Here is a 17,264-nt window from a genome sequence, read left to right as displayed (position 1 = left end):
AATCGATAAAGAAACATAAATGTTTAATCTTCGTTCATATTTGTTTGCTTATTAAATAAATATAAAATACTTTTACTAGAATTTATACATTAATTTTGTATTGTTTAGAAAAAGAATATTTGAAGATTGAACCGATGGAGGGCAAACATGCCCAAAACTTTTTATTAAAATAATCCATCTCGAAAACTGCAGCCACGTGACGTAAAGACCAGCTCGTCAAGTCTGATCTGAAAAGCAAGGTTGAAGTAGCAGGTTAGCAGGCGGCACGCTTCGAACATCCCCACAAATAATTTCCTAATCAGATCCCAAACAGCGGTTCGGTTCCTCCCTCAAAATGGAAGTCTTCTAGTCCCATCCGACCAAATTATGAAGATGGCTACTTCTCTCGTGCTGAGTCGACTCTTCCTCTTTCTCTTCCTTACTACATACTTTGCAGCCGCAACAACAACTCTGAGACGACACTCTGGGTTTCTCTACTCTAGAACCCGAGGAAGATGCACTCCTGAGTAAGAAAATCAAATTCTTATTTGTTTCAGTTTTTTTTCCCTCACAACTCTGTTTGTTATGGAACCGCGTTGACTAGTGGGGATGCATAATGTGGATTGTTAATTATCCTCAGGTTCTGGAGCAGCAGGAGAGAGGCTTGGCCAAGGATGGTCCCACATGGATCGACGGTATCGAAGGTGTTCGGGTCGAGGGCGAGTGAACGGTTCAGATCCGATATGAGATTGTTGGAAACGAGGGACGTGAACGAAGAAGGGGACGTGTTCCGTGAGCTGGTGAAGCAGGCGAGTGCTGCGTTGCTGAACTCGTACGCGAGGAAAGGGTTCCCTTACTCGGCGTGGGAAGTGAAGTCTCTGATGATTCAAGGGCTGGTCTCGGAAGGTGCCGCGGCTCGCCTAACCCAACGTTTTTCCGTTGCTAATGATGCTTGTATTTAGTACTGCTTGGTTTACGAGGAAGATTGTTTTGGTTAATGTTGTACGACTGTTCTTGAAGCACCATGGCAAACTATTTGATTATTCCTCTGATTCAAAATCAGCTTCTGTTTTTGCTTAATTTAAATTGTGCATATCAACATATGGTTTCTTCTATTCCATTTGGTTTCATTTCGTATAGCATTGGGTGTGAGGACCGGCTCCTAGTAATCTACAAGACCCGGTATTGCTGAGACTGCGAGTATTGTTTTGTTTGCCAATACGGTAGCACAGAAGACAAGAAGTCTTCGTATAACTTTTAAACAAAATCAAATTATTGATGCATTGACTACAAGGCGGACAACCCATAGGAGAGGAACTGTTTGAAGAAGCCCCGACTAAAATAACTTCTATTGTAGCACAGGAGGCTCTTGTAAATGATGCTTTATGACAATACTTTCTTAGCAAAAAAGGAAAAAACGAAATGAATGGAGAGGATCTGGGCCGTTAAGATCCCTCCAATAGTTCAATCTCTCTCTCTCTCTCTCATAATAATGTATGTTAACATTATTTGCAACGTAGTCTTATGAAGTTGGATATAAAGAAAATATGCTCTCAACATATTATCAGTAATGAAGGGTGACAACTGGCTGCTACGATACTTTCAACTAATACGAGGTATATTGTGAAAATGCAAAAGCAAGATAACCTATACGTATCTTTTGAACCAACAAGTGGGTTTCAAGGAAAAACGTTTTTTTTTTAATAGTGGGGATAAGTACAAGATAATATCGATTTAAAGATAAATATCATCATTTGATATGAACGCTCACATTAATAATATTTTTGTGCTCAAAACTCAAACCTCAAAGAATAACAACAATTCATTCGTACCGAATTTATTTGATTCGTCCTATAAAGAAAAAAGTTGTGTCAATTAAGCATACATTCGTGGAAATTCAATTAAAGCGTATTTCTTTTTTACCATTAATTAACTATAAGAAGAATGTTAATTCCAACTTGTCGGTTAAATTAGCTTAGGATCTAAGCCGCTTTATTAAGCTTAATTAAATAAAGTAAATTTACATTCCAAACACAAATTAACTTAATTAAGTTGTTGTTCTTAGAGATCGTGCGATCAAACATTAGCGACTGAAATAATGACTAAACATTTATTATCAAATAATTAAAAATATTTAAAATAAATACTACATTGTAACTCAACAAAAAAATTACCTTCCAACCACTAATCTTCCATTATCTGATTATTATATCTTGCGTCAAGCAAATAGCGTAATACCTAAGCGAGTCCCATAAAGAATACGAATCACATAACAATAGGAGCAAATACTAATCTTTTATAAAGCGGCAGTTTTTACACCCTTTTGCAGTTCTCTGCTCCCATTATTTGTTCATGTCTTGCTTGAGAATAAGGCTTCCTCCAGCAAGAAGGCATGGAAAAGCTTCTCCTCCATACTCCAAACCAGACTACACAAGCTTCACAAATCCAAAGCTATCAAAAAACCCAATAAGAATACCCGCCTGCAAATACCTACTTCCAATTCCACACGCCGTCTTCAGTTTAAGAGCAAGAAGAGACGTCGTATTCTTCCTTTTGGGTACAGACGCTACTACCTCTCCGGAAATAAAGCGGCGGCGCCGGTTTACATAGATAAGCTGTTTAAAGAAGCGGCGGATGTGAGTGAAGTGGTGGGGTATGTTCAGCAGCAACCGTTGGAGAAGATGAATGGGAAGAAGCTAATTGATGAGGCGGGAACAAGCAATGAAAGTGGTGCTGAGAAATCTGTAGGATTGGGGTCGCCCATGCTGTATGGAATTGATGCCAAAGCTGAGGAATTTATTGCCAGTTTCCGAGCTGAAATGGAGCGTCAGGAAATTATAGCGCGTAACTTGTAGCGCTTCTTAGTTTTTATCTGTAATCATATTCATAAGCTTAGCCCATCCATGGATACGTGTTCATAAGCTTTGTCCGCATACTGCATACCTCATCCTCGTGGTGGAGTTGAAATTGTTGATTGTATTTTCATGCATCTAAAGCAATGTCTTTTCTTTCTCTGTTGCTAATGCTTCAAGAAATGATATAGTCATTAGAATTCTTACGGCCGCCTTTTTGAGAAATAAGTCGTTTTGTTGAGGCAGATTGTTTCATGTTTAATGTTTTGCACACATCTGAAATTGTCACAGGTCGACTGTGAATTTCTTGAGAAAAATGAAAAGAAAATTCGAGAGATTGAAGAAGAAGAATAGATTAAAGGAATAAAAAAATTTCATTCAAGATTTGTATAAGATTCACCATATAACTAAATATAAAGACACTAACAATTATTTTTTTAGCAGGTGTCTTTAATTTATCTTCTACTGCAACAGTTCTTAATCAGCCGATCTTCATCCTACAATTGGGATCATCTTCTGGTCCTATGTATCAGTTCATTCCCGTGTTTCTCTCTTAGTTCTGGGCTGGGCTGCATGACGTTGGGTTGTCTTCATTTTAATCTCAATAACAAATACATCCTTAATTAATTAATATGATTGAATACCAATCCTAATAAGTTTAATTTCTTTTGATTAGGTCCTAAATTTGATTAGTAAGATAGGCTTTGATATTTTAATGAATTTCAGCTCGGTCCAAATCCAAGATTTTTGACAAGATTCTAAGTTAAAATTTAAGCATGTTTATTTTATGCATTTGTTCACCATTGTTTTACTAGCCTCATCCTTCAAGTTACTTTTTGAGACAACATAATTTTTAGGGTACTTATTTTAGGTGCGGTGAAAATGATTTAATTTTTATCACGGGTAATCGATTCTCAAATTCGACTTTGATTATAAAATTAAACACAAACTAAATTTAAAACTATTCAATCATATCTAACCTAACATAATCAATAATGGTTTCATCTTTTAGTAAGTATTTTAAACCACCGCTAAATGTTTTCGACATCCTACATCATTATCATCGCCCATTCACTTAATTATTTGAATTTTATATCATGAATTTGCTCCACTTTAGGTGATCATACATGCATATGTCTCGTCTAATGACATGTAACATCCCAAACTACGAGTTAGTGACTAAATTGTAAAAATTCAGAATTTGGTGATTAAAGTGGAAAAGTTGAATGGTTCAATGACTTATTTAAAAATATTTCCTGAAAGTTGTTAGTAATTATCAAATTAATTAAAGGGCAAAATGGTCATTTGCCAAGAAAGATATTTTTTCCTATTATATGAATGAATCATGTGGGGGGAAGAGTTATCTTCTTCTTCTTGCTTTCTTCTTCTCCACCGTGGACTTCAAGAGCAAAGGTAAGATTTCTTAATTTTTGATTATTAGCTGAATTTTAAGTTGGGTTTTGATCATTAGATGATAACTAAGCTTAAAGAAAGCTTAAGTCATCTTAAAATCAAAAGATAAAGGAGTTATGAAAGATTAAAGAAAATGGGTTTTTTAAGTGAAATTTTGAATAAGAAGGTTTTAATGAATTTGGAGGATGAATTTGACTTGTTATCAATGAGAATAAGAAGTTAAAAGCGTTAGAATTAAGTTTAGATAACATGGAAAATTTGGTATGATTCTTAATTTTAAGAATCATGATGAGATATGGAAGATAAAGATAGTTTATATGGATATAAGTTGGTTTAAGTAATAGTAGTTGAGTTTAATGGTATGAAAGGAGTTTTATATGAGGAAATTTAGTGAAGTGTTGATGAATTTTCGGATGAAATAGCCTATTCTGGGCAGGAGCATCGATGCACTCTGAGTGTGTACCGATGCACTAAGACAATTTTTGAATGTGCATCGATGCATGAGAATTTCGAAGCTATTCTGTGTACCGATACACCCATAGTGTATCGATACACCCGTAAAGGAAAACTGAATTTTGGATTCATTAAATTAGCTCAAGTTATTAGTATTGAATTATAAGGTTTAGGCTTATGATATTCATCTCGGAAATTATGTTTATGTAGATATTGAGCCTAAACAAATTATGAAACAATCAAAGAATTAGGATCGAATCAAAGCAAGGCTAAGGTGAGTGCAATTTAATTGTACTTGTGCTATCGAAAAACATTGGCTTACGATGAGCCAGTGACGGAGTTACTATGGTAAGAAGTGACTCCTAAAAATGTTAAATGATAGATATGATTCTTATGAGTGCATTTTAGTTTATAGGATTATAAGGAATTGGACTTGTGATAAGTCTATTTCCAATAGTTATAGTGTATGGAGTATTGATTATAAGGATATAGAGAATGAAATGAATGACCAAAAAATATATGTATGCTTGATTATATGAGTGGATATGTTCTTGTAAATGATATGTGGCTTATGTAAATAAATGGAAAGGTGAATGATATTATAAGAAGCTATGTGATAAGGAGATACATATTTATATGATATAAAAGTGTATATGGGAAATAACATATAGATGATAAAACCGTGAGCCTATATGAATATGTGATATATGTGATGTATGTGAAGCATACGAGAACAAGAGATGACAATGATTTACATGTTATATGAACACAATAAAAGTGATATAAGCTAAGTGAAATATGATTATGAAATCATATGAAAAGTGAAATGTACATGTGAATATGTGAAATGATATAAATGATAATGCCCATGTTATGTGATATGAGAGCTAGTGGTATAGTTGGCATGCCAAGAGTCGAGGGATATACAGTGGTCCTTCGGGACATATACAGTGGTCCTTCGAGATAAATATTCAGTGCCCCTAGTGGGAATTTATACGAGCTGTGGTGACAGTATTTGTGCACAACCTCAATGTACTCGAATACCTTAAGTTATCAAAAATGTACATGGGGCTAATAAAGAGACAATAACAAATACAATACATATGATTTATATGTTTTGGTGATATGAAATATGTTACATGAATTATATAATATTATATGTATTATATGATATACAGAAATGTTAAGTACAAGATCATATAATAAATGTGTTATATGATAATGATAGAAATCATGATAATGAGGGTATATGTGCATGTATGCATTTTGATATATGAAATGTTTTATGGTTTTTATTATATGTTTTATATGCCTCACTAAGTCTATGACTTAGCGTGTGATTGTTTCACGCGTAGGTTCTGAGAAGAGGAAGATTGATAAGAGTTATGCAAGACAGGTCAGTTCTCCTTTCCAAAGATCAGATCAGAAAAGAAATGTATATTATGTATTTTGTAAGAATGATAATGGTTGGCATGTATACAAAGTCAATAAATTAAGTATTTATGCTCTAATTGAGTTTTATAATGTTTTTAACGTATTTATGTATTATGTAAATGCATAATTTATGTTCATTACTATTCATACGGTACTGTTCGCTACTGTTCATAAAGTATTTACTGTTCATAAAACATATATTTTCTTTAATTGGTTATAACAAATATGAATCAACAATATATTATCGTATTTTCTTAAAAAGAGTTCAAATATTTGGATATTTTGTAAGAATATCGTTTTTAAAAGTCAATGTGGCATCTCGGACTCGTATTCGGGTCGGATATGGGTTGGAGTGTTAGATGACATTTGATTTAGAACTGTGGAGCATCTTGCGATGATAGTACTAATTTCTGCACACTCACATGAATCACGTGTAATTTTGTCTTTTCGTGAGAAATGGAGAAGCTCAACCTTCCAATTTTCTTTTATCTGATTTAAAGTCTATGTTTATTATTATAACTAGTAGTTATTTATCTCATAAGTTAGTTAGGTCTGATAACTAAATAGGTGAGTTTACATAGTTGTGTAAACTAAATTTTGCATCTTTAATAAAAACAACAGTTCAATAAGTTTGATATGGTATCAGAAGTTATATTTCTTGTTTCCTCGATTATTACTGCATAAATAAGTCCTTTTTTTTAGTTTCTTTACCTTCTTTTTCTTCATAGTTGATCTAAATGATCTTTTTGATAATGGTAGCAATCCTTACTACCTCTATCAATCTGACAATTCAGGGATGGTCTTGGTTACTCAACCTTTAACCAACGACAGTTATAATAGTTGGAAACGTTCCATGTTAATGCCGTTGTCTGCTAAAAACAAGCTTGGATTTATAAATGGGTCCTCCTTCAGCCTCAATAGATTTGTATAATGCTTGGTGATGTGATCTTGTCTAACACCAAATTCTTTCATAACAAGTTCATATCTGTGAAGATATACCAAGTTCAATCTAAAGGGATTTCTACCTTACTTCATTGCTTATTTACTTATTTATGCATTACATGTGATATAAACATGCTTTGACACCTTAGACTATATTTGAATATTCATATGTTGTCATTCACTTGCATACTATATGATATTCATGCATAACCTATAAAGTCACATCTTTACTTAGCTTAATTCATGCATTTGTTATGTTTCACATTATTAACCTAAGCTTGCATATCATTTGCATCATTATCATAGGCGTTCACCATGTTATCATTCCATTCCTAACTCATTATTTATCTAATTACTTGTTGTCAGGCTTTATTCAGGTACATTGAAAGCTAAGGAAAGCTAGGCAGCTCGGGGACAAAGATTACAAGCTTTGGCAGCTCATGTTAGCTCATGGACGTGTTATGCTAGCTCACTTAGCTTAAGGAAGCTCAAAGGAGCTTACAGGATTGCTAAATGAGTTGAATCTAGCTGAAGTATAGCTGAGGACTTAATAACTAAGTTGAAGACTAAAAGCAGCTGGAGGTAGCTGAAGTGACATTAGCTAGCTACAACTTACCTAACTAGCTAACTAAGATCCTAATTTGGTGCCATGCACAAGTCACGTACCTAGTATGCTTCCATGACCGAAGCTACATAATCTTTGCATGTGAGAAGTTATGCACATTCAAGGAACATATTTACTCCAATGTGAACACATTTAGACGCCAACATCCAAGAGGTCTTCATTATTCGGTCATACATTGTATCCATTCAAGGGTGGAGCCGAGATTAAGCATCACAAGCTTATTTGGCTAAACATGATGTTCATTCATCCAAGGCAATTCAAAGGACACGTACACACCTAAGAGAGGATGAATATAATTATTCATGAACTTTCATTCAAGAGAAACGTTCATGAATGTCGTATACATACAAAGAACAAGGGAGCCGAATCATCATGAAAGCTCCTGTAGTCAAGATGAATCTTCACAACATTCATCAGCCTCCATCTTAAGGGGGAAGTGTTATAACTAGTAGTTAATTAGTTGTTTCATAAGTTAGTTAGGGTCTAACAGGTTATATAAACAGGTGAGTTACATAATGTTTTTTCATCTTTAATAAAAACTTCAGTTCAATAAGTTCGATATTTATTTTTAAAACTTTGGTGTAAAATTCATTAATTGATATTAATGATAAAAAAATATTATAAATATTTTCTTTCTTTATCGTAAAATCGTTCAACAATAAAAACGATATAAAACTTAAGATTAAGAGGTACGTCGTACAATTTTCCATTTTCTATTGTAATGTATTGTTTGAGAAAACAATCTCATTGTAGCGCAATGATTGCGTTGAGAAAATCAAGTTTCATTCCATGAAATGATAATCCAATTTAAATATATTTATTGGGGGGAATGCTCACGTGAGACGCTTAATATACGGCTAAAAAAATACGGTATCAATTTTGTTATTGGCTAAAAAAAGTGATACTGGTTTTTTTATTATTGTGCATAATAAAACCGGTAAAAATTATCGAAAATATCATTATTTCTACCGGTTTTATTATTATTTGGCATTTTACCGGGTAAAAATATACCGTTTTTTTATTGTTGTGCATAACAAAATCGGTAAAAATTACCGAAAATATCATTATTTTAACAAAACAGGTAAAACGCTACTGGTTTTGTTATTTTTTTACTGGTTTTGTTATTGTTGGACATTTTATCGGAAATGTTAAAAAATATTGATGTTTTAGGTAGAAATAATAATATTTTAGTTAATTTTTACCGGTTTTATTAACCCAACAATAACAAAACGGGTAAAAATAATTTTTTTTAATGATAAAATTAGTAAACACAAATTATACAATTTTTTAAAAAATTCTTTATTATAAACATCAAATACATTAAAATAATATTATTTATTAACAAAATAATATATTTTTTTAAATATTAGAATAATTTATTTAATATTATTATGTCAATATTACTATTAAATATTATATCTATAATTTTATAAATAAAAAATTATGTTTATTATATTTTATTAAAATAAAATTATTATAAATTATATTTATTATTTATTATAACAACAATAACATATCATTAATTATATTATAATGAGAGAATAGTGAAACATATATGTCGATACATTTTCAAAAAGTATCGACACATATGTTACATCGAAACCGATAATTATAATGTAATAGGTAAATTTATAATATAACCGGTATAAATATACCGATTTTATGAGAGAATAGATCAACATAATATATCGACACAAATTTAAAAAGTGTCGATACATTTTGTCCATAATGAATGTCAAACGAGGTGCACATAAAGTGTCGATACATTTATTAAAAGTATCGATCCCAAAAACATCGAAACCGATAATTACAATGTAATAGACAAATTTACAATGTACTCAGTATAAATATACCGATTTTATGAGAAAATAGGTCTACATAATGTATCGACACATTTTAAGTTTGTGTCGATACATTTTTCCAGAATGAATGCCCAACGAGGTGCACGCATAAAGTGTCGATACATTTAAAATTGTATCGATCCCAAAAACATCGAAATCGATAATTATAATGTAATAGATAAATTTGCAATATTTATTTTAAAAATAATATTATTTTATTGTTATCCTTAGTAACATTTTAAGTGTTTAACTAATATGTTGTAATAACAAATTAAGTAATTAACAAAATAATGTTATATAAGCGGTTATTACTTAACTTGTACGTTATAAAAAGCATTAATGAGTTTTTATGTCATTAAAAACGAAAGAATCCTTATAATAAATAAATAATCTTTGCAAATCCTTTACAAATTACGATAATATTTATGTAATAATTAGATAATAAATATTTTTTACAATTCATAAATAATTTATTTTCAAATAATGTTCTTATTATATGACATTGTAAACTTAATTACAAGATGCAATTATTTTTTTCGTTAATAAATGAATATAAAAAATATTAACGTAATTTTTTTTATAACGTACAAGTTAAGTAATAACAAAATAATGTTATTACATTATAATAAACGTACAAGTTATTTTAAAATAACAAAATAATAATTAACCGGTTATGTTATTCTTGGTAACATTTTAAGTGTTTACCTAATATGTTGTAATAACAAATTAAGTAATTAACTTATTTTATTATATAAGCTACCTATTACGTTATATAAGCGCTACCTAATATGTTATTGTGTTTGATAATGTTTCCAGTAATTAACCTATTTTATTATATAAGTGTTACCTATTACATTATATAAGTGGTACCTAATATGTTATTGTGATTGATAATGTTTCCAGTAATTAACCTATTTTATTATATAAGCGCTACTTATTTTATTATATAAGCGCTACCTATTACATTATATAAGCGCTACCTAATATGTTATTGTGTATGATAATGTTTCCAGTAATTAACCTATTTTATTATATAAGTGATACCTATTACATTATATAAGCGGTACCTAATATATTATTGTGTTTAATAATGTTTTCAGTAATTAACCTATTTTATTATATAATAGCTACCTATTACATTATATAAGCGGCACCTAATATGTTATTGTACTTGGTAATATTTCCGGTTAAATGATATAACATAACCGAAAATATTACCAAGTACAATAACATATTAGGTACCGCTTATATAATGTAATAGGTAGCGCTTATATTAACATATTTTCTAACTAAACAGATATATTTAAACCGGTAACATTGTAAATTTACCTATTACATTATAATTATCGGTTTTGATGTTTTTGGAATTAATTCAATTTTATATGTATCGACACTTTATGCGTGCACCTCGTTGTGCTTTCATTTTGGGGAAAAAGTATCGACACATATTTAAAGAGTGCCGATACATAATGTAAACTTATTTGCTAATTAACCAATATATTTTTACCGGTTACATTGTAAATTTACCTGTTTATGGGTTTTTGTTCTTTGAAAAACTGATAACATGGTGGGTTTCCCAATGTTATTCTTTTATTACTGCAAAGTTTTTGTTCTTTTCTTACTGTGTTTTGCTTAAAATATCCAACTTTTTGTATTAAAAATGAAAATTCTGAAATAAAAATGACCACACAAGCACATTTTTTTTACTACCGATTTTGTCATTTCGAGATCGATTTTGTCATATTTTTACCTGTTATATTGTTATGGATTGATACATTTTTATAAAGTATCAACACTTTATTGACGCTATAACTTATTTTCTTTTAAATTCCAAAAGTGTCGATATTTATTATAAAGTATCGACACTTTCAACATATCCGGTAGCTCTTTACCGATTTTGTCATTTCGAAACCGTTTCTGTCATATTTTTATCTTTTATATTGTTATGGACCGATACATTTTTATAAAGCATCGACACTTTATTAGCGCTATAACTTCTTCTCTTTTAAATTCCAAAAGTGTCGATACTTATAATAAAGTATCGACACTATCAACATATTCGGTAGCGCTTTATTTGTTTTGTCATTTATAGACCGGTTTTATCATTTTTTTTACCTGTTATATTGTTATGGATCGATACATTTTTATAAAGTATCGACACTTTCAATATATCTGGTAGCGCTTTACCTGTTATGTCATTTATAAATCGGTTTTGTCATTTTTTTTACCTGTTATATTGTTATGGACCCATACATTTTTATAAAGTATCGACACTTTCAATATATTTGATAGCGTTTTACCTGTTTTGTCATTTATAGACCGGTTTTATCATTTTTTTACCTGTTATATTGTTATGGATCGATACATTTTTATAAAGTATCGACACTTTCAATATATCCGGTAGCGCTTTACCTGTTTTGTCATTTATAGATCGGTTTTGTCATTTTTTACTTGTTATATTGTTATGGATCGATACATTTTTATAAAGTATCAACACTTTCAATATATCCGGTAGCGCTTTACCCGTTTTGTCATTTATAGACCGATTTTGTCATTTTTTTACCTGTTATATTGTTATGGATCAATATATTTTTATAAAGTATTGACACAAAACGACAAGCTAAGTTTACCGGTTACCAAATTTTTTAATATTTTTTCATGATTTCCACCTATTACATTATTATTACTCGATATTTCCGGTAGCCGTCTTTTCTAAAACAATCCCTATTTATTGATGACTCCAAATCTGCTACGAAAACCAAATTTATCAAATATCTTTTAATGTATCCGGTAATAACGTATATTAACTGTATATTACTCCGTCTTTTCTAAAACAATCCCTATTTATTGATGACTCCAAATCTGCTACGAAATCCATTACCTTTGGTGGACAGAATAAAATTATAAATTAATTCGTGAGTGTGAGAAAAGAAATTAACTAGCCGTTGTCAAATTGATATATATATATATATATATATATAAGCTTAATATAAATAAAGTATTCAAATTATACATTTTTTCTCAAATACGTATTTAAACTATTTTTTTATTCATTTCGGTGTCTAACATTTTCTCCGTTACTATTGTAGGTGCATAACATTTTCTCTATTATAATTTTAGGTATTCGAATGTTAATTGCCGTTCCTTCTGGTAATTTTGAGAATTTTATTAAAAAACTATTTTTTCAAATTTTAAAAAAAATTAAAACTTTTAAAACTTTAATTTTAGTCTCTTTGTCACTGTCGACACCATCAACCTCGACAATCGACTGAACACCCAATAACATAGGATGTACCACCTACCCACAAACATAATCCCTATACTTTCACAACCGATCCAACACCAAATCCCCTAAATTTATAAATTCTTAAACCTAAAACCCAAACTTTGACGGTAATCTCAAATTTATTATTAATTCCAACCCAAAATATAATTAATTGAAACATGGGGATGATGGAGAGAGCACATGCTAAGGTAATGATGGGGGTGGGGTGGAGGATGAAATTACGCAGGTTTTTAAAAAAATAAATTTTTAGAATTACTAGAATATGACATATGTTATTTAACAGATTTTTAACGACGGTTAATGACCAGACACATAAAATAGTAACGGAGAAAATATTAGATGCTAATATGAGTTAAAAAATAGTTAAGGTACATATTCGAAAAACATTATATAGTCTATACACTTTTTTTGTATTAAGCCATATATATATATATGAAGTGGACATTTTAAAATGCGCGTGCGCGTGGCTCTTTTTTTTAGTGGCAATTATCTTAATGGGTAGTGGCTATATATTTAATAGAAAAAAATGTTTTATATATAGAGAAAATAACCTCAGTTACCGAAAATGTCTTGTAATATACGATTTTGGTCAATTTTTTTTGGATTTGTCAAAATGACCAAGTAAATCGCAATGCAATCGATAATTCACAACGCGATTTCCGGTATCGCAAATTAGTTTCCATATTCGCAACGCGATAGTCGAAGTTCGCATTGCGATTTATTCCAAATTCGTTGCGATAGGTGAAGTTCGCGTTGCGATTCATTCTAAATCGTTGCGATAGTCGAAGTTCACGTTGCGATTCATTACAAATCGTTGCGACAGGTGAAGTTTTCGCATTGCGATTCATTCCAATTCGTTGCGATAGGCGAAGTTCGCGTTGCGATTCATTCCAAATTCGTTGCGATAGTCTAAATATTGCATTTGTTTCTTAAGAATTTTCTCTAAAAAGATAGAATTCGCGCGGACGTGTCGAAGACACGTATTACCACGACCACGACCACGACCACGACCACGACCCGACCCGAGACGGGACGGGACGGCGGCGGCGCGCGAGAGTCCCTCTTATTCTCTATCACTCAACAAGGAAGTGGGAAAGCCAAGCCTTAAATACCATTCCCAATAGTGTTTCTAATACTATGTGGGATTGAGCATTACCAACACTTATTTTCAATACCATTACCTTCATTGTTTGTAAGAGTTTAATTTTGAAACTAAAAAAATATTTATTCGAATAAATAACTTACCCTTTGAGGATTTTGATGGAAGAAAAATATTAACCAAACAAATGCAAAGGAGACAATGATGGAAGTTTTCAACTGAGGATGCTACGAAAACTAGCTGATAATGACACAAAGGAAACATATCGAGTTGTTTGGTCATCATCTACTCTTTACAAGTAAGTCATTTGAACACTATAAGAACTTGAATCAGAGTTAGTTTTAGCAATTACTTCATTTATGATCAAAGTCCTCAAAGGGTAAGTTATTTATTCGAATAAATATTTTTTTAGTTTCAAAATTAAACTCTTACAAAAATGAAGGTAATGGTATTGGAAACAAGTGTTGGTAATGCTCAATCTCACATAGTATTGGAAACACTATTGGGAATGGTATTTAAGGTTTGGCTTTCCCACTTCCTTGTTGAGTGATAGAGAACAAGGGGGACTCTCGCGCGTCGCGGCCGCCGTCCCGTCTCGGGTCGTGGTCGTGGTCGTGGTAATACGTGTCTTCGACACGTCCGCGCAAATTCTATATTTTTAGAGAAAATTCTTAAGAAACAAATGCAATATTTGGACTATCGCAACGCGAACTTCGCCAATTGCAACGAATTTGGAATGAATCGCAATGCGAATTTCGCCTGTCGCAACGAATTGGAATGAATCGCAATGCGAACTTCGCCTATCGCAACAAATTGGAATGAATCGCAATCAAAATCGTATATTACAAGGCATTTTCGGTCACTGAGGTTATTTTCTCTTATATATATTTAGGATTAACTACACGTATGATCATTTATATTTGTATTTTATCCACTTTTGATAATTTCAAAAAAAAATAAGATATAGTCAATTTCTTTTTTATTTAATTAATATATGATCACTTTTGTTTTTATTTAATTAAGATATAATCATCACAGGTTAACGACTATTAACAATTAACAAAATATGTGATATAATAGTTGGTATAATCACACATTTTGTCCCTATATTTACATATTCTCTCAATTTAGTCATACTTTTAAATAAATTTTAACATAAAATATATATTTTAAATGAAACTAAAATAAAATGTTTTTAAATTAATTTAATAATAAAATATATTTGATAAGTTAACATAAAAATATTTTTAATTTAATATATAAAAAATATTATGAATTTAACTATTTATACATTAAAATATTAAATATATACATCATGTTGTCTATTTTAGACCAAGCAATTGTCTTGGCTTAATGGTTAGATACATGTTTAGTTTCCTAAGTTATCAAGGTTTGAATCTTTTTATCTTAATTTGTTTTATTTTGTTTTTCTTTCAACCAGAGAGTAACACATGTTACTCTATGATTGATTGAAATAAATATATTAAAATAAATAAAGTTCGTCCTCTAATTAGTGACACGTGACATGACACGCTTCATCATTCGATTAGAGATTAAATTTATTTTAATTTATTAAAAGTATGATTAAATTGAGATAATATATAAATAACATGGATCAAATGTGTGATTATATCAAAATATTTAACTGTTGTTTACGACAATTAACTAAAGACAAAAGTTACCTAAAAATAGATAAAACATAAACATAAATAATAATCCGTGTGATTAACCCATAGATTTATAACGAATTTCCACAGTGAAAATATTGTTAATTTAACAATTATCAAATTAGATTTATTATGAAATATAACTTATTTTGAGAACAAATAAAGAAACAAAAGGGTTACAATACAACCAATTAACGAGATCCATAAGTTAATTACAATAACTAAACTAGCAACTCAAAATTTTGGTAATTCTGATAAATCCCCAACTCTAGCAAAAAGATTATACCAGAAATCCATGTTAGTATCCGATTCATATATAGTTGTACCGTAGTCATTGACCGGTTCCAACTTTAGTAATGGTGAGCTTGGAAAGTACTGATGATGAAGTTGCGTGTCCGAACCGAAAACTCGAAAATCGCCGGCCATGCCTGAATTGTCGGCCGACAATACTTCCGACCAGAAGTTCTCGTCGATCTCAGACACGTGATCTTCGTGTGTTTCAATCTTGGTCGTGCACATGTTACTGTTGTTTTCGCTTGTGGTTACTGTGGAAACCTCGCTGGTCGATTCTGGTGGGGAACCTGGCGTATCTGCAGTCGTTCTTAGAAAATCCATGGGTTGTTGTTCTTTGGATGAATCGAGGTTGGGTTTGGTTTGTCGTTTGTTGTCATTGGAACCATGGTTCGGTTTCAGCCTCTTCTTCAAGTGGGTGTGCCAAACATTTTTTATTTCGTTATCTGTTCGTCCCGGTAATCTTGCCGCGATTGCCGACCATCTGTAATAAGAAACAAATATATAAGAAACATGGCGACTATTCTAAGCACCGAATCTTCTCAGTTCCACATGTTTTTACGATTATATCTATAACCTAATTAATTACAAAATGGTTATCAAACCAATGCAGATCTGTGAATAAACAGCAACTTCAAACTAGAAACAGTCCAATAGGACCAATCATCTGCATATGCAAAAAATTGATATGAACTCAAATTTATCCTACTAAAAGATGGAACTTGGAATATGCAAATCCAGAGATTGAACGACATGGAGCGATCGTTTCTCTACAAATTTTAGATATTTTCTTTATATTTTATATTGAAAAATCTACTGTAATCCCTAAAATTTGATAAATTAATTCTCTTTTAGAATTTTATAAATTCACTTCCCTAACCATGCATCTGTCCGAATGCAAATCAATATGTAAACGCTCACCTATTACCAAGCGTTTTGTGTAAGTCGATAATGGTATCTTCTTCTTCCCTGGTGAAATTCCCTCGTTTAATGTCTGGCCTCAAATAGTTTATCCAACGAAGCCTGCAACTCTTTCCACACCTCAATAAACCTGGAAAAAAACAAAAGAAATTAAGAGAGGACAACATCAGCAAAAGATAAAAAACTAGAAATTTCCGAGTTAGTAGTTAAAAGCAAGTGAAAGGAAAAAAAATACCAGCTTGTTTGGGGAGTGCTCGCCAGTTGCCATGGCCGTAGAGATTAATGTAAGTGATGAGAATCTGATCTTCTTCGGGTGTCCAAGGACCTTTCTTCAATCCCATTTTCTCACAGCACGGAGCTCTCCCCATTGTTTTCTCTCCAAAAGCTTAACAAATCTGGGCTGTTGTTGGCTTGTTAGCTCTGTAATGGAGATGGCAAGAACAGATCATATAAGCTCAAAA

The 17,264-nt window shown here is 31.4% G+C and overlaps 2 protein-coding genes across 2 annotated transcripts; one reads left to right on the top strand and one right to left on the bottom strand.

Moving 5' to 3' along the window:
- Positions 1–213: 213 nt before the first annotated feature.
- Positions 214–979, top strand: LOC120186211. The gene is made up of 2 exons (XM_039190204.1): positions 214–506; positions 620–979. Exons 1-2 carry the CDS (start codon positions 367–369, stop codon positions 939–941), a joined length of 462 nt encoding a protein of 153 aa, XP_039046135.1. The 5' UTR covers positions 214–366; the 3' UTR covers positions 942–979.
- Positions 980–15,791: 14,812 nt separating this feature from the next.
- LOC120186252 (transcription factor MYB14-like) lies at positions 15,792–17,264 on the bottom strand. The gene is made up of 3 exons (XM_039190237.1): positions 17,039–17,264; positions 16,804–16,933; positions 15,792–16,366 (listed from the first exon to the last, which is right to left on the bottom strand). The coding sequence occupies exons 1-3, from the start codon at positions 17,169–17,171 to the stop codon at positions 15,826–15,828; spliced, it is 804 nt and encodes a 267-aa protein (XP_039046168.1). The 5' UTR covers positions 17,172–17,264; the 3' UTR covers positions 15,792–15,825.

The sequence above is a fragment of the Hibiscus syriacus genome, unplaced genomic scaffold, assembly GCF_006381635.1.
Source record: "Hibiscus syriacus cultivar Baekdansim isolate YM2019G1 unplaced genomic scaffold, ASM638163v2 tig00113337_pilon, whole genome shotgun sequence".
Classification (NCBI taxonomy): domain Eukaryota; kingdom Viridiplantae; phylum Streptophyta; class Magnoliopsida; order Malvales; family Malvaceae; genus Hibiscus; species Hibiscus syriacus.
The sequence above is the reverse complement of the archived record's forward strand: the minus strand, read 5'-3'. Positions and strand labels throughout refer to the sequence as shown.

What these genes read in the sequence shown, in the direction of transcription:
- LOC120186211 (XM_039190204.1), top strand. Translation starts at nt 367, where the DNA reads ATGAAGATGGCTACTTCTCTCGTGCTGAGTCGACTCTTCCTCTTTCTC. An exon ending in CGAGGAAGATGCACTCCTGA is followed by an intron (nt 507 to 619) that starts GTAAGAAAATCA and finishes AATTATCCTCAG; the next exon opens with GTTCTGGAGCAGCAGGAGAG.
- LOC120186252 (XM_039190237.1), bottom strand. Translation starts at nt 17,171, where the DNA reads ATGGGGAGAGCTCCGTGCTGTGAGAAAATGGGATTGAAGAAAGGTCCT. An exon ending in AGCACTCCCCAAACAAGCTG is followed by an intron (nt 16,934 to 17,038) that starts GTATTTTTTTTC and finishes GTTTTTTTCCAG; the next exon opens with GTTTATTGAGGTGTGGAAAG. An exon ending in CACAAAACGCTTGGTAATAG is followed by an intron (nt 16,367 to 16,803) that starts GTGAGCGTTTAC and finishes TTCTTATTACAG; the next exon opens with ATGGTCGGCAATCGCGGCAA.